Source organism: Protopterus annectens, chromosome 14.part0 (assembly GCF_019279795.1).
Source record: "Protopterus annectens isolate FY-2018-M chromosome 14.part0, PAN1.0, whole genome shotgun sequence".
Lineage (NCBI taxonomy): Eukaryota > Metazoa > Chordata > Ceratodontiformes > Protopteridae > Protopterus > Protopterus annectens.
This window is the reverse complement of record NC_056748.1, coordinates 130,465,384-130,483,228: the sequence shown is the minus strand read 5'-3', so window position 1 is coordinate 130,483,228 and position 17,845 is coordinate 130,465,384. Positions and strand designations below refer to the sequence as shown.

Sequence of the window (17,845 nt, the reverse complement as noted above, 5' to 3'; positions counted from 1 at the left end):
TGTTTTCACATACATAAGAACCATATTAAAAAGAACATATTAAAACCAGAGTAATACCCTGATTATAAATAACATTATTAAAATGTCAAATCTAAAGTAAAACAAATGTTCTTACTATTATTTATATTGCTTTTGTTTATTTAATTACTTAATTATTTGATTGTTTATTCAATTTTATTGGATGGCTGTGTCGTGTGTTTTCTGATATTATGTATAAAAGGAAGGTGTTTCAAGTAAGTTTTAAAATACTGAAGAAGGGTTATACCCGAAAGCTTTATTTTGTTAAATAAAATGAACATTTTTCACCAGGTTGTTTTTTTTTATTTTATGCTGTTTTATTTGTATATCTGGTGCAATAAACTGCAGCTGATTCGTGTTTTGACTATAACTGCTATTCCCATTCAGTAAATCCATCAAATGATCTGCTGCTAAAACTAGATTCACTCCTGAATTTATTCTCCAGTACCCACTTTATTTATTTAAAAGATGTATGGGAGATGGATGAGATCCTTGGACTCAGTGGGTACAAATCATAAAACAAAGATCGAATGATCAGATGCCAGTCTGGTATAGTACACATGGCATGGTGACCTATGGACAGTTTGGAAGACTACCAACTCACATATGGCATGTCTTTGGGATGTGGATTACCAAGTCACATATGGCATGTCTTTGGAATGTGGATTACCAAATTACCAACTCACATATGGCATGTCTTTGGGATGTGGATTACCAACTCACATATGGCATGTCTTTGGGGTGTGGATTACCAGATTACCAACTCACATATCGCATATCTTTGGGATGTGGATTACCAGATTACCAACTCACATATGGCATGTCTTTGGGATGTGGATTACCAACTCACATATGGCTTGTCTTTGGGATGTGGATTACCAGATTACCAACTCACATATGACATGTCTTTGGGGTGTGGATTACCAGATTACCAACTCACATATGGCATGTCTTTGGGATGTGGATTACCAGATTACCAACTCACATATGGCATGTCTTTGGGATGTGGATTACTAACTCACATATGGCATGTCTTTGGGATGTGGGTGGAAGCCAGAGAACTTGGCAAACTCCATGCAGACATTGTAGGGAAAGTATTCCAGTTAAGTTAATTTTCTGTGAAGTTCTGGAGAGATCTACAGAACATATGCAAGTTAAAAAAACAAACAAAAAACTACAAGAAGAAACAAGGGAAGGGATATAGCAAACATTTTAAAACTGTAAAGTTGTCTACAGAATCCACATAATTTATATACAAGATAATCATGTGCTTGGGAGTAAGCATGGTGGCAATCTTACAAGATCAGGATTATTAGACATCCAAATACTTTGCTTCTATGAGTAATGAAGGAGCACAGACTGAGATATTAATCAGAGACGTTCACTGCTACAATTTCAGGTTTAGAACAACACTTAGACCATCTTTAGTCAAAGTTTGTTTTTTGCCTGTTTGACAAACTGAAAGGCAATTCCACCAGTTTGGATACTGTTGAACTATCTTCAGTAAGGGAGAGAAGAACAATTTGGTAAAAGTTAGCAATACTGAATGCCCACCTTTGTAAATGGGAGCAGCTACTGCAGTTTTCCAGAGCTGTAGTACAGACGATTCATGGACACAGTGGCTGATGAAAATACTTAAGTATGTAAATTCCTTTGCTGCTAGATTTTATGTTTAAAACTCAGTTTAAGCAATACCTAGTAAAAGTTCAACTCTGTTTAAGCCTAACCTGGTATATACCCTTGTGTAACCACTTGTACTGTACATACTAATCCAGTCAAGCTACTATCCATTTACATTAATTCTTGTCAAGGAAAGCTAATATACTGCAGAAATGGTTATACATCTGTGCCCAAGTTAGTAGAGAGCAGGCAAGGTCAATTGATTTGTTTGAAGGCTGTGGCAAAGATAGGTAGTTTTAATTCTTTAGTATTTCTGATGGACTTTAGTGGTGAGAGACTCTGTATGTTTCTGCAGGCTAAAACTGGTACATATACATATATACATATATACATATATATATATATATATATATATATATATATATATATATGTAGAATTAATTTAGAAATGTTCACTCAGAAGTGTATATAAATTAGACAAGAGAAGAAACCCACCAAAAGCACAAAATCAAAATTAATTCTGAATAAACAACAAGTTGAGCTTAAAATTGTATAGCTCTTTTACACATCAATAGACTCTCTTGACTCTGGTAATACGCAAGCATAGATAGCGTGAATTGTATGAAGAGTGGTTGTTATGAAATTGTAACTTCTGCAATTCAAATGAAATAGGTCTGTTGTTGTTGTTGTGTCTTTCGGCTTTTCCCGGTTAGGGGTCACCACAGCGGAAGTCCAGTCCGCTAATGATTGGCAGTAGATTTTTACATGCCAAGTTGCCAGCCCTGAAGCACAACCTTCAATGAAGGTACACCCATTCATGCATGTCTCCACAGAGAAGACGCTCTAGCTGAGAATCGAACAGGACAACGTCTTACTGTGAGGCGAAAACGCTACCGCAGCACCACCACCGCATGTCACAAAATAAGACTGATTTTAAAATTTCAGTTATCTCCATGCATTTAAAAGGTCTTTATTTAAGAATGGAGATGGGGGGGGGGGGTTGCAGAATGGTCAGCATTCATTCTGCCAATCTAGACTTATTGTCTTCATTCATGTCATAACATCAAAAAGGCAAAATAACAATGGCACCCTAACAGTTCACCATTTCTTGCCATATTGAATCCATTCTCACAGCCCTGTTGATTCAGACTTAATTGCACAGTAAACCCATCTGCAAAAATGCGTCAAATCAATTAGATGCTTTTTACACTGCCCCCTTAAAGGGCAGAGGGGTGGGTGGGGCATTTACACTGCCACTTTAAAAGGCAGAGAGTGTCAGGGGCCATTTACAATACCCCCTTAAAGGGTGGGTGGGGCATTGTTTACTAAAAAAGAATTCCCCTGCACGGAAGTGATTGCACGGCTCAAAAACACATGATCAACAAAAAGCAGAAGCCAGCAACTGTGAGCTGTATGAACTAATTTAATTAGTTAAAAAATAAAAAAACACAAAGATAACAGACCGGTTTCGGCTATGGCGTTAACCTAGCCTTCATCAGTGTAAATACCAAAAACATCTTGAGGTTCTTTTATATACATTGACATAATTAGTCACAAAGTTTCATTGGTGAGCTCATGAATATTCATTAGTATACAAAATCATAAATATTCATTAAGGCCAGGCTGGAAAAGTCCACCTAATTTCACAATCCATTTCTTTTCTTTTATATTTAGTTTGCTGTGCCAACCAGATTTATTAGATCTGTCGCCTATTATTTTATCAATGATGGTAAAATGATATCTTGCTGTGGTATGTTTAAGAGTGTGTTTATACAGGGTGTTACTCATTCTTTTACATTTAACATCACTAAGGTGTTCAGAAATACATAACTTGAGAGGTCTAGATGTTTGTCCTATGTAAAATGCATGACAACTGCAAGAGGCCATATAGATAATCCAATCTGTGCTGCAATTTGCAAAAAACCTGATGTCATATATAGTACTGCAGTTGCTGCTGGAGAATTGTTTGGTTATTAGCACATGTTTACAATGGCTGCAATGACCACATGGCATGCAGCCCACAAGTTTATCTCCAGAAATTAAGGTTTGGGTCGTATTCTGGTTAGTAGCATCATGGTGATGTTTGTAGTGACTGAAATGAGATCCAAGATGTTTCCCCCTTCTAAATGAAAACATGCAGGTCTTGGATAAATGTTGTGACAAAACATTGTTAGCTAGGAGGATGTTCCAGTGTTGTCTAATGGCATCAATGACTCTATTTGTATTTTTGCCATATATAGTAATAAATCGTAGATTGTTGTTTTTCTGTGATTTGTGTTTATACTTAAGGAGGTCTTCCTTGTCCAAATTTGCAGCATAATTGCATTACCACGGGCCATTTTTCACGACATTTGAACAACATTTTTTTAACTTTAAAAGCAAATAATACCATTTTTTCACTGCAAAGATATTATTTGGTGTTTTGTTTGGGATTGTTAAACACATATATTTTTTATTGCTATTGGGTACTGATAGCATTCAAGATTGTGTGGTAATCTGATTCACCAATATGGAAAGCTGTGTCATCTGTTGCAGGTTTGAAGGGTTATCACCTTGTGATTCAACAAATACATAAGGCCGAGGGCTGTCTTAAATACTATAATGGACAAAAAATGATTGTGTGCTCAACTGATATAACGGCAATACGTCTATATGATTGGATAGAATAAGTCTATTCATACTAAGGCCCCTATTATACCAGGCATTACATTTCTTTGTCCTATGAACCAGGACCTGCAAGGCGGACAGGCAACCTTGGACTATTTTTTACAAATGGTTTATATGTATTTTTTTTGGACTAATTTTGTTAAAGATATTAGGCTAATGCAACTTTGGGACTCATATATAGATTCATGCTGACAATTAATATTGCATTGTTCATATAATAATTGCATGCCTGACATGGTCTAAATCAATGTTGTTCTTACTACCAAATTTTTTAGGTTTCATTAATATATTTTGTAGTGTGGATCTGTAACACAATAAGGCTACATTTAGATACTTCCCCAATTGACAACTTATATGGCCAGTATATCTAAGTCACTCATATTGATACAGCTTTGGGAATTTATACATTGCAGATGCTAATAATAATATTGTGAATTATTTTGGACTTATTGGACATATTGAGACCACTTACAAGTATATTACATTATATAGAAAGGTCATACTAAATAAGATTATATAACACAGTATTATTTTGCACAAAATATATTGTTCCTATCTTTCCATCAGTTTAATTTACAGTGGTTGAGGGAGCGATACATATATATGTGATATATTATATATTTCAGCAAATTTTCCCATGTCAGTTTATTTTGTCCAATCTATAGGACTCCAATTTAAATAGACAATGGGCCTTTTTGATGGACTCATTAGTAGATTACCGACAACTATATCTTATTGATTTACACATGTTTATTTAGCCAAATTCGGATTCTAATTTCCACAAATAATTTGGTACCTGCCAAGGGTCATTGTGATATAATTATATTGCAGTTACCATTATTGTCCTAACATTTGCTATTCATTTATAAGTGGATCTGGACGTGGCAAGGTTTTTGTCCAGGGGCGGCCCATGCTATCGGACTGCTGGACTGCAGCCCCCTCAACTTCAAACTACTGATAAAATAAAAATAAAAAAAAATTTTAAGCTCCCACAAGTCTATGCAGTTTTAAACTGCATAGACTGCCTGGGGAAACGCATCGGGGTGCAACGTCAGCAGTCAGAGGAAGGATCGGATTAGAGTTTGCTGCAGGGGAAGATCTTGCGACGGACAGGGTAAGGATCTGGATTGGACTGGAGTTCGCGACGGGCAGGGTCAGATTTGCGCGGGATTTCTGCTGCTGTCTCTGCAGTTCCATCGGGAATTTACTTAGGAAAGTGTGTGTGTGTGTGTGTGTGTGTGTGTGTGAAAATGCCTCAGGTGGGATGCACTTGTGATTAGACTCATGGTGGTGTGATAGGGAATACCTCAGGCTTGAACCCTGTACCTTGTATGCAGGTGTTAAAGACCTGAATTCCCTACCCACCACCATTTGTAAAAAAATTGCAGATTTTTGCCTCATATTTGATCTGATCTATTCCTCATAATATCTGTGGTTTTTAAATATTGCAATGCTTGAAATCTGATGGTGCAGTGGTAGCATTGATGCCTCACAGCTGTAGGTTCTTGGGTTTGGTTCTTGGCTGGGGTGCCTTCTTTGTGTGGGGGTCTGTATCTTCTCCCTGTGTTTGTGTGGGTTTGCTTTTGTGTCCTCCCATGTTACAAAGACATGTCTGCATTATTTCTTCCTGGGCCTCTGCTGAGAATTGTTTTTTTTTGTTCCAAGTCAGACTGTCCTGATTAACAAATGTAAAATAAAATTGACAGGCATTTGAATTTCAGACTTCAGGTTTCTGAATGTTTAATTCCTTGCATATTTGATGGTGCAGTGGTAGTATTGTTGCCTCACAGCTATAGGTTTTCTGGTTTGATTCTTGGCTGGGGTGCCTTCTGTGTGGAGTCTGCATCTCCTCCCTGTGTTTGCGTGGATTTGCTCTGGTGCCCTGTCATTTTACAAAGACGTGTCTGCAGTATTAATCCCTGGGTCTCTGCTGAAAATTGTTTTTGTTCTGTCAGCAGTAAAATTGACAGGCATTTGAATTTCAGACTTCATGTTCTTCAGAATACATAGTAACACAACCTTTTTTTCTAGCAATTTTCTAAGTTTATAAGATGAATATTTGAAATTTGTCCCTATTTTTGGGACTGTATTCCCCCATTATTGGCTTCGTCCAGGTTTTTGTGCTAAGGTTGACAGCTATGGCAAGAACTGAATTCACTGAATATTTTTGAGGGCTGTATTCCCTCATTACTGGGTTTGTCCAGGTGTTTTGTACTAAGAGGTTGACAGCTGTGGTGAGAACTGAATTCACAAAATGATAGCCATTTAAGTTTCAGCCTTCCTCTCTTTTACAAAGCAGCTGATGTGGCGTAGTGGTATGTTACTCTGACTGTTTTGCTCAGGGACCTTGGCAGTAAAATGTAGGGTGGTAACACAGCATTTTATTCTAGCAACTTTGCAAGATTATACAAGCAATGTTTAATGTGTCCCTGTTTTTGGGCTTTTGACCCCCCCCCAATACATTTTAGCTTTTTCCAGTTTTCTTGTGCTGCGAAGTTGAGATGCAGTTGGGTATTGAGTAGATTTTACAAGGAGCTGAGAGCTGCAGGGGAACAGAAGTTTAGTGTTTTGCCTTGTTAATAGCACAACAGGTTGTGTACTTGCTTTTGATGCAGAAGGCTGTGGGTTCTACTCCCACAAGGGGTGGATGCTGCCGTACTGAGAATGTTCTCCTTGGTGAAGATACTAACTATGAGTCTGTTATCAGTTTGCCATCCATTTCCTCTTGCAATATTATTACTAGCTTATCATTTTTTAATGTAATATAGGCAATTTATTCCTGAGGGGCAACAGACACTTTATTTTTCGATGAAACCATGAAATATAAAGGTGATTGCTAGCAGCAACCTCTTCATTAGTTACAGATTTCTTTAATGTGGAATTATTTAGATGACTTTTACTTCAGAGATTGTGCATATTTACTGATAATGGACTGTAGAATTGTGCATATTTACTGATAAAGGTGGACTGTATAAATTGTGCATATTTACTGATAATGGTGGACTGTAGAATTGTGCATATTTACTAATAATGGTGGACTGTAGAATTGTGCATATTTACTAATGGTGGACTGTGGAAGTCTGAGTAGACTTTTTTATGGTAAATGTTCTGAACTGGGCAGTTTTGCCATTATGGGTGCATGCGTTTTGTTTCATTGCTTACTGGAAAAATGTTCAAAACAAATTTAAAACACCCTCTAACAACTGTACTGTATTGTACAAGAAATATAATTTTAGTACAATGAGGAAGGTGTATCAAAGAGCACATGTATGTTTCATATGCAAGGGGCCTATGATTTGAAAACAGCCCAAAATTAATCTTTATCTGCCACTGGCAAAATGTATTTTCTTTGAATGCGGGTTTCAATGCTGTTTCAATGAATGTGAGTTTCAAGGGCAGAGAAGTTTTAATGCTAAGTTTTCATTGTGAGACTGCATTGCTTTGTTTAGAAGATGACTTAGTGTTTGTGCTGTAAAATACAAAATAAAACTTTCAAATGAAGTCCAACTCATCATAGAAGTAAAGCAGTATGCACATTAGTGTTTATGGTAAATGGAGTGAAATAGCCAAGTAATGGTTCATTGGAATGGCTGCAGAGGCTCCATTCAACCATGATTTTGTCAGGGGGGAAGGGCAGCAAACTCAGACAGGCCCAGCTGAACTATACCTCCCAACTGTCCAGATTTTCAAAGAATGAATAGATTTTTGCTTCTTATTTTTGGTTTGTTCTTCATAAAATTTGTAGTTTTCTGGCAAATCATTTAGGAATTAAGTCACTAAATAATGATACACTGAGTTTCAGACTTCATAACCTTCAGAAAAATGCATGTTAAAGTAAGAGCTGTTCTATCAACTGTCTCAATTTATACAAGAACAATTTTTAGTACTGTTTATATGTGCCCCCAATATATTTGGCCTTGTTTAGATTTACTGCATTAACAGGTTGAGAGGTACATGCAAATAAATTGCTTTATAGAATTAGGCATAGCCAACCTCTCAACTGTCCCCGATTTTGGCTCAAAATGTTGCTCTTACCCCTAATAATCCCTCCGCAAAATAGCAATTTTGGAAGAAAACATGGAGGGTTTACAATTAAGAAATAACTGTAATAATCAAAGTTATAGATTACTTGAAATGCATGTAGATTCTTTTATTTTGTCAGCTGCTCAAGGTAGCAGTACTAATATTAAAGTGTCCCTTCTTTGACAGGTTCCCAGCTGTATTGTGTGTCTATTTTATATTTTTGCATCACAATTTTTGGTCCATTTTTCATAAAATTGTGTTTTTTTGGCAAATTAGTGACAAATCACTAAAGACTGAAGTTAGAAAATGACAGACATTTGAGTTTCAGATTTTATACCCTTCAGATTTTATACCCTTCAGAAAATTCATACTAATGTAAGACCTATTCTATTATCTTTCTAAGTTTATTAGAGCAATATTTAAAAATTGTCCTTATTTTTGGGCCTTTGTCCCACTTCTGTGTATGGCTTTGTCCAGATTTCTTGCTCTTGAGATTGAGAGGTATGACAAATGTGTCAGGGCCATCACAGTCAGCGAGAGATATTTCAAATTGTGACATACTTGTTCCACCCCACTCCCCCATGTAGTGACTCTGGATGTGTCCAAGCAAGGCAAGGAGTAGTTATGCAGTGTGTTCCCCCCATCCAAGGTAGACACAAGTACTACAGTGGCTTTTCATCTGTCCTTGATTTTGCAGAATGGTCTGGTTTCTGTCATATTTTTGTACTGTTGATTTATGCTTATTACTCAGATTTATGCTTATTACTCAGAGTGCCTGTTGCTCTGTGTTTAAGTAGCAATGCTTTAATGACCATAAGGTAAGCTTGTCTGAGATCGTAAGATGCAAGTAAGCTTTAATAAGCATACTGTTAAAGAACTGCCAACATTGAAAGCCTTTCTGTTGTTGCCATGCAGAGAATGCTTGACTAGATAATGTATAAGCCTTGGGTATTAAAGGACAGGATTCCATTATTTTAAAAAGCTCATTACACTTGTTGGAGACTTCCAGTCATCTCTACAGACTTTACCCGTAAACTAAACAGAATGCCAATCATGTGTGGTCCATAACCTGTACAGTAATCCTTTAAGCAATGTATCTTGAGCTTGTTTCTTGTTTGCTTTTCATTTTTTACTTTGATTATGTTTTCCCCATGAAACAAGTTGTCAGGCAGCAGGTCTTTTTTGGATAAGAAACATTTTTACAAGTGGGGGCATCACAGAGATTTCTACTTTCAGCATGCTACTTGGTACTTTAATAAAGCTGAATATATTATAATTAGAACTGCAGTGCAAGGAGAAGTGGTTTGAGTTGAGTGCTTCTGTTTTTTCTTATACTTGATTTTGACTGGCATTCCAGTAATGTATTTAAAAAGTAATTTATTTTTTCATGCCTCACAACCTTTTGTTTCCATCTAGATATTAAGTAAGCTGTCATGCAGCCAATGCATTGAAATATTTTTATTCTCCTACACTTATTTTTGTCTTGATTGGACTTTCATAATGATGGTTTGCCACCCAGGGCAGCATATTTAATTAAAGTTAGTTTTTGTGGTTTTGAGCATAGCTCCTCCCCTTTCTAGTTGACCACACCCACCCCCTTGACCCCACCCATTCAGCTGTCTCCTGCAGCTCCCCTGTGATTTGAAGTCACCAGCCACCACTGTTTTTGTCAACTATCAGAGGCCAAATTTACAAACATTTTAATGATACATTCAATGCAAGCCGACAAGATCTATGTATGAGTATTCCTGTCAGGGCTGTTTTTAACAACTTAGACTTCATATTGTTCAAAACTTTTGGTTTTGATTCAATAATTGATTAGTTTTACTGGCCATTATTGCCCAGTTTCCACATACAATCTTTTCAACCTCTAGGACGTGGTACTGCATTCATTTTCTCTATATTTGAAAATTTTCTATAATTGAAATTGGTCTTTGGCTAATACACAAGTGTGAATCAGTCTTCTGACTTTGATCAAACATTCAATTTGATTAAGTTTGATCTTTAATTTTGTCTCTGACCTACATTTGAGTCCGTGTGGCTCGTTTATACTCTTATATCCAATATCCCTTTTTTATTTTCATAATGGATCTAAATCAGATCTTGGTTGGGCTCTCTTCTGATAAGGAAGATTTGGGCATTTTTGGGATAGGAGAACGACCCAATGACAATAGTTTTAATACTATAGATAATACCGAAATCCACTGTGAAAAGTTGTTTCAACAACTGAATAGAAATATGAGAACATTAAGGTCCAATGTATGGCATCTTAAATTATTCAAAGCATACATGGCTAAAGGGATAACTCCCAGAGGGCTTAGAGTTAAAATTCAGCCATTAGTAACTGAATTAGATGAACAACTAACCAGTGAATGGTCAACAATACAACAAAACTGCTCCATGAAATTTGTGGAAACATTATCCAGATATTATGAGCGTATTATTGACAGGGAAATCCTTAATGTTAGCAAATTATGTGATGATAGTGATCAATACAATGACCAACCGTTTTTTTCCACCCAATTGTCTAAACTTAGCTCAGACTTACTTACCTTTGAACAACAACTCAAGGATAGGAAACTCAAAAAATTTCAAAGGGACCAAACTGATTATGACAAAGGTCATCCCTTTCAACATACTAGACATGTTAGGTTTAAAGGTGGTTATCATAAAACTAATACCACCCCCAAATGCAAACGTCCCAAGTCCATTCTTAGAAAACGCAATACACATACTGATTCATCGGGGAGTGATTCCTCTTCTGGTATGGATTTGGACATACAGCAAACCTCAGATTCCCCCATCCCTAAACGTAATAACAGTGTGGCCCCTTTAGGCCTTACAAGAGGCAGGAAATATCGAAAAAATAAGAAGTTTGGAGGGCTTAATGGAACTGTTGACAAACAAATAAATAAGTGTGCCAAAACAAATGTACTAAATATTTCTGATGCAACATTATCTGACCACAAACTGCTTTGCTAAATAAAGGTCTTTCTTTTATACCGGGTTTTTTTGTTCCTGAAGATTCATTTGCACAAGATGTGACAGCATTTTGCAGATTGCTTAACTTAAAACTGTATTTTCATGACAAAAAATATGATGATGTCACTGATGATAATTTAAAATACCACAAATCCACCTTTGTCCCACCTATGCATCCTTGTGTGAGTCTTTTCCAAAATAGTGTTCTCAAAGATCTATATTTTACTTCGGGTATGACTCACCCCAAACCTACCAATCTCTCAAAGACAGATATGTTAACCTTACAGGAACTTACCAATAACAAAAATTTGGTTATCATCTCTGCAGACAAAGGTGGTGCTGTGGTAGTCATGAATTGGACCCAATATGATGCTGAGGCTCAGAGACAGCTGGAAGATGCCAGATATTATACCAAAATGCCTCTTGATCCAACATCTATGTTTAAACATCAAATAGATACGTTTTTGGATTCAGCAGTAGAAAATGGCATCATTACACAAAACACCAAAAATCATTTTACTATATCTGATTCCAACAGCCAATATATCTATTTTTTGTCCAAAATTCACAAAGATCCTTTGCACTCCCCAGGCCGACCAATTGTGGCAGGTAATGGCTCCTTAACCGAACCATTATCTGAATTTCTAACTAAACACCTCAAACCATTATTGAGATGGATAAGATCTAGAATTCAGGATACCACAGAATTTTTAGGCATTATAAATAATATGCAAATTGAAGATGACTGGTTGCTATGCACCTTGGACGTTAGTGCATTATACACCAACATACCACATTGGGCAGGGCTAGATGCAGTAGAATATTGGCTATACAAATCAGAGCTATATAAACCTGGCTTTAACACTTTTCTTATATGCCTAACTGAACATGTTCTCACCAAAAATGTTTTCTTCTATGGAAAACAATGTTATTTCCAAATACGGGGTACTGCAATGGGCACATCATTTGCTCCCATATATGCAGATCTATACATGGCACACATAGAAGAACAAATCATTTATGATGTTACACACAACATTTATTTAATGGAAATTGATATTTGGTGTAGATATCTGGATGACTGCTGGATGGTGTGGAGGTCTGATGTGGAATACTTGATGGAATTTGTTGAGTATCTTAATGACAATAAATGGGGTTTACAATTTACCATCAACTATGACCAACACAAGATCACATATCTGGATGTGCTGGTAACAAGGAATAAGGATGACACCCTCCGTACAGAAGTATTCAAAAAATATCCAGAATATAACACCTTACTGCATGCATCCAGCTTTCATCCAGCACATAGCACTAAAAACATCCCCAAGTCTCAATTAATTAGGATGAGACGCATTTGCTCAGAAGAAAATGCCTTTCAGGTTTTTCACAAAGATTTGTCGAATAGGTTTCAAGAAAGGGGTTACAGTATGGCTTATGAACATACAGCAAGCAATTATGCTGCAAATTTGGACAGGGAAGACCTCCTTAAGTATAAACACAAATCACAGAACACAAACAACAGTCTACGATGTATTACTACATATGGCAGAAATACAAATAGAGTCATTGATGCCATTAAATGACACTGGAACATCCTCCTAGCTGACAATGTTTTGTCACAACATTTATCCGAGACCTGCATGTTTTCATTTAGAAGGGGGAAAAATCTTGGATCTCATTTCAGTCACTACAAACATCACCATGATGCTACTAACCAGAATACGATCCAAACCTTAATTTCTGGAGATAAACTTGTGGGCTGCATGCCATGTGGTCATTGCAGCCATTGTAAACATGTGCTAAAAACCAAACAGTTCTCCACTAGTAATTGCAGTACTATATATGACATCAGGTTTTTTGTAAATTGCAGCACAGATTGGATTATCTATATGGCCTCTTGCAGTTGTCATGCATTTTACATACGACAAACATCTAGACCTCTCAAGTTACGTATTTCTGAACACCTTAGTCATGTTAAATGTAAAAGAATGAGTAATGCCCTGTATAAAACCACTCTTAAACATACCACAGCAACATTTCATTTTACCATCACTGACAAAATAATACGTGACAGATCTAATAAATCTGGTTGGCACAGCAAACTAAATATAAAAGAAAAGAAATGGATTGTGAAATTAGGTGGACTTTTCCAGCCTGGTCTTAATGAATATTTATGATGTTGTATACCAATGAATATTCATGAGCTCACCAATGAAACTTTGTGACTAATTATGTCAATGTATATAAAAGAACCTCAAGATGTTTTTGGTATTTACACTGATGAAGGCTAGGTTAACATCATAGCCAAAACCAGTCTGTTATCTTTGTGTTTTTTTTATTTTTTAACTAATTAAATTAGTTCATACCGCTCACAGTTGCTGGCTTCTGCTTTTTGTTGGCATTGTTTACTAAACATGGCCAGCATGTTTTCTGTCTACCTTAAGGATCAGGTGAAATCTCTTCAGAGCGTTCAACATAAATTCACTAAAAGAATCACTGTGGTAAAAGATATTGTATACAGAGACAGGTGTAACTACCTAAATCTTTATTTTTTAAGTTATAGGTATATAAGATGAAAATATATTTTAGCATATAAAACCTACCTTTATCGATGATATAATGCAAATCTTATTTAATATGGAGATGTACAAAATGATACTGAATCTGGTGGATTTCTTTGAGAAAGTCACTAAGACCATGGATGAGGATAAAACAGTATATGCCACCTCCAACCAAGCCAAGGCATTTAACACAGATTCCCACTCAGTTATTATAAATAAACTCAGAAAATTAGGCATAAATCTCTGTCACCAAATGGATAACCAATTGGCTCATGGACAGGACACATGTGGTTAAAGTGGGTGAATCCAAGTGGCTAGTTACTAGTAGTGCTCTACAAGGCTCTGTGCTGGGACCACTCCTGTTTGGAGTATACTTTTCTGAAGTCAAGGCTAATGTGGGAGGCCAATGGATGACAAGGTTTGTCAATGACTGCAATCATTGAATCCCCCAGTGATGTAAATATCCTACAGGAGTGTCTAGATCAGACAAATGATTGGTGCCAGAACCATGGCCTAAAACTATATATGGAAAATGCATTATCATACCCTTTGGGAAGTCAAATACCCTCTGCAAATTACAACATCAATAGCACACCCCTAAGAGTAAAGTCAGAGATGAGAGATGTAGGTACATAGATAGACTGTATCTTGAACTTTGACTGCAATGTGTCCACAGTGGTGAGGAAGTCCTTCTATGGGGCAAAACTTATACTTAAAGAGATGGCTACCAGATACAAGGAAATTATAATCCCACTGTTCTCATCCCTCATTAGACCAGTAATAAAGTGCACAGGAGGATGTAAACAACATGAGCTATGCAGACAGACTAAAAGCCCTATCCCTTTACTCTGTCTCCTACTATTAAGGAGTGACGTATGCTGTGACCTACAAGCACTCACAAATCCAGCCTTGATGGAGCTGTTTCAAACAGTATGAGGGTCACCCATTCTAGGGACCTAAAGTTAGTCAGTGACTCAAACAGTACATGCTGGTGAGACAGATTTGTATCCCAGAGGTTGTCCCTTCTTTGGAATAGGCTTCCTGTTCATGTAAAGCAGAGTCCTTCCCTGGCCCTCTTCAAGATTAGACTGGATTGATTAATGGAGAATCATAAATTCACACCCGAGGTAGTGTCTTTATCTCATATGGATAAGGGCAATCTGTGGATAAGGGCAATCTGTAAAATCTATAAAATACTCAAGGCACAGGCACAAGCCATGTCATCCTCTTGCTACTATGAGCAGTATACTGGCTAGAATTGGATTATGTTGGCTAGGCTTGTAAAGGCTCTTAAACTGTTAGTCTAGTAATCTCCTATGAACCTATGAACCACTAAGGCAAAATACTATACATGTAAGACTTATTTATGTAAAAAACAGGTTAAAATATTTATTTATAGCAAACCGCATGGCAATTTTATGGAATAACATACTTACTGAAATTCAACAGTCAACTACTTTAGATAATTTTAAGAATATTGATCCTTGGGCAGGAGATATCAAGTCTGAACCTTATATTAAAAAGGCAGTATTACTTATTGGCCAATTGGCCTGAACACTGTTAAAGTTCTTAAGACATTATGACAGGGTTTACAATTTCTTGAAAGCATTTCTTCTACCACTAAACACAGTCATCCCTTAGTCAAAGTTTTTATTTTGCCCCACATACTGAGAACTGCTTTGCAAATGCTGTCTGAGGTAATACAAAAGTTAGTTTTCATCTACTTACCAAGCACCTTGCACACCTGGTCAGTCAGTGTTGCTGCCTTTCTTTCTTGTCTATACCTACCAGGCCTCTGTTTCACTTCAGAGCTTCCCTAAATGTTTTCTTGAGTTACTAGTACAGCAAGCAATGTCCATCTTTCTGGCCGCAGCTTCTCACCACTGCTGTTATTACTGTGGTCATGAACAAGACTCAGACTTCACTTTGCTGACCTTCCCTGGGATAGGGGAATAGCTACTCTGGGTGTGGGAGTTGAAGTCGTCCTGCACAGAACCATATTCTAGGTATTCTCATGGCATCCTTGTCATGTGTTTGGGATTACTGTGTCTGTTCAACTATTAACACAGCCATAGCCGTATGTCCCGACTCATCTCCGAGTGGAGATCAGCTGAGAACTCAGCACTGTTCTTTACCAAAATGTTCAGAACAAATGTTTCATCTCCAAAGGCAGTCATCCAGATTTGGCCTAAGCTTTTTTGCTACCAAGTACACTTAGAAGCACTTATGGTGTTTGTTAAGGGCAATCTGTGAAAACATCCAACAATAACTAACCATGGAGAGTTCAGCTCAGGTAAGCTGTACCTCCCAGCCACACACCTGGGGTATCTTCATCATTCTCTATGTCAGCATTGGCATCTGACATTAGAACTACACTACCAGTATGTTGTACTCTATCAAACACCACACCTACAGTTTCCAAGAGGGTTAAGCACTCTTAATAGCTGTTAATTACATATTCAAATGTAGAGACATTTCCTTTCAGCTATATGGAGTTACACTGAATTAGCCTTCTCCTGGTACAAACTCCAATTGTGCCTCAGACTTAACCTTCCAGGTATCCTCACTCCTGCATGAGACCTCTCTCAAGAAGCAGTTCAAAGTATGATAGACGAGCATTAGTTTAGAAGTCTGGTTACTGGCCCTGTAAGTAGAGGTAAAACCAAACTGTTTCAGTCTCCTATATTCCATACTCATGCCTGCTGCTTCTCAAGCAGTGAGCTGAGGTGATGTTGCATGTCCCAACAAGCAGACGTCACCAAGGTCTGGTCCACAGCAATCTGTCCTGCTTCTATCTGTCACTTGTTGCACTGGTCCTCCTCTGCACCCCCCCGCCGACTAAATGTAACCTACTCTGAAGTAATGCCCCCATCAGGGTAGGTTATATTTATAGAGGTGAAGCCTTTTTGGACACTAAAACTGAGTGAAATGGAATCAGTGCATTATGATTTGCAGGCTCACTTGGCCATGATTTGTCTGTGAAGAGGTACTGCATATCTAGAAATTCAGCAGTTGTACATGTGACTTTCATATGGGAAATCACATGGCTAGCAGCCATCTTAAACAGAGTGCAGATAGTATTATTTATATGGCAGCCAAAGTAGCAAAATAAAAGAATAGTGAATACTACTACTTAAATCTGAGGAGACCCTGTATCTCCACTCTGTCCAAGACATATTTCTAACTTCTATTCACTCACAAAAGTATTTCACCTTGTGACTCTTTCCTCAGCTATCGACTCACTTCAAATATTATCTAACAATGTGGGCAAGGATGAAGGATAAGCTGGATGTAAAGCTGAGTGAAGGCAGTAAATCCTACTCAAGTATAAGCAAAGCCAAATTGTCAGAAATCCAGCAATACATATAAAAGTTTAGTGGCAGTCAATAAATATCAAAAACAGTTACATATGCAAACCAAGTGCACTCTCCATAACTCCAAAAAGTTTATTTTCTGTGTCACATAGGTGGCCGTGCACTATACATTCTCCGTTATCATATCTTATGTCACTGTAAGCTGCATATAATATATCGTTCATTAAAGTGACAACTCTTATAAACTATATTTTGTATTGGTAGCAGTTTATTGTTGCATACTTGCTTCAGGATCAAAAATAGTATCTCTGAGTTGCCATTTTCAATCTTCATGCAAGTCAGCCAGAAACTTTTTTAAGAAAGTGATTTTAATGCATCATCTTCCATAACTCTGGAATTGCTCAGAAGTCTGACAATTATATAGTCTGTGGGGCAATAAAAATTTTATACTTATTCTTTTTTGGGTAGGTGGGGAACCATATCTTCCTACATCACTAAGAGAACATCATAAGGATTAAAACGGCCAACAATTTTCTTCAGTACATTGTGAAATTCATTGCAGTGCTACTCTCTATGTTGTACAAAGTGCAAAATATCATCTACTAGTCCAAGATTAGGACTTACTTCTGGTCTGTTTTGGGCAAAGATACCGATGAA

At 37.1% G+C, this 17,845-nt stretch overlaps 1 protein-coding gene across 5 annotated transcripts in view; it reads right to left on the bottom strand.

Moving 5' to 3' along the window:
- Positions 1-17,845, bottom strand: part of ACSL5 (acyl-CoA synthetase long chain family member 5) — a 630,479-nt gene that overhangs the window by 340,618 nt on the left and 272,016 nt on the right. For all 5 annotated transcript variants that reach the window (XM_044055842.1, XM_044055844.1, XM_044055845.1 and 2 more), the window contains exon 5: positions 17,813-17,845. This exon is cut by the window's right edge and continues 69 nt beyond it. In XM_044055842.1, the coding sequence (XP_043911777.1) occupies positions 17,813-17,845 (33 nt within the window). The remainder of the gene's footprint in view (positions 1-17,812) is intronic.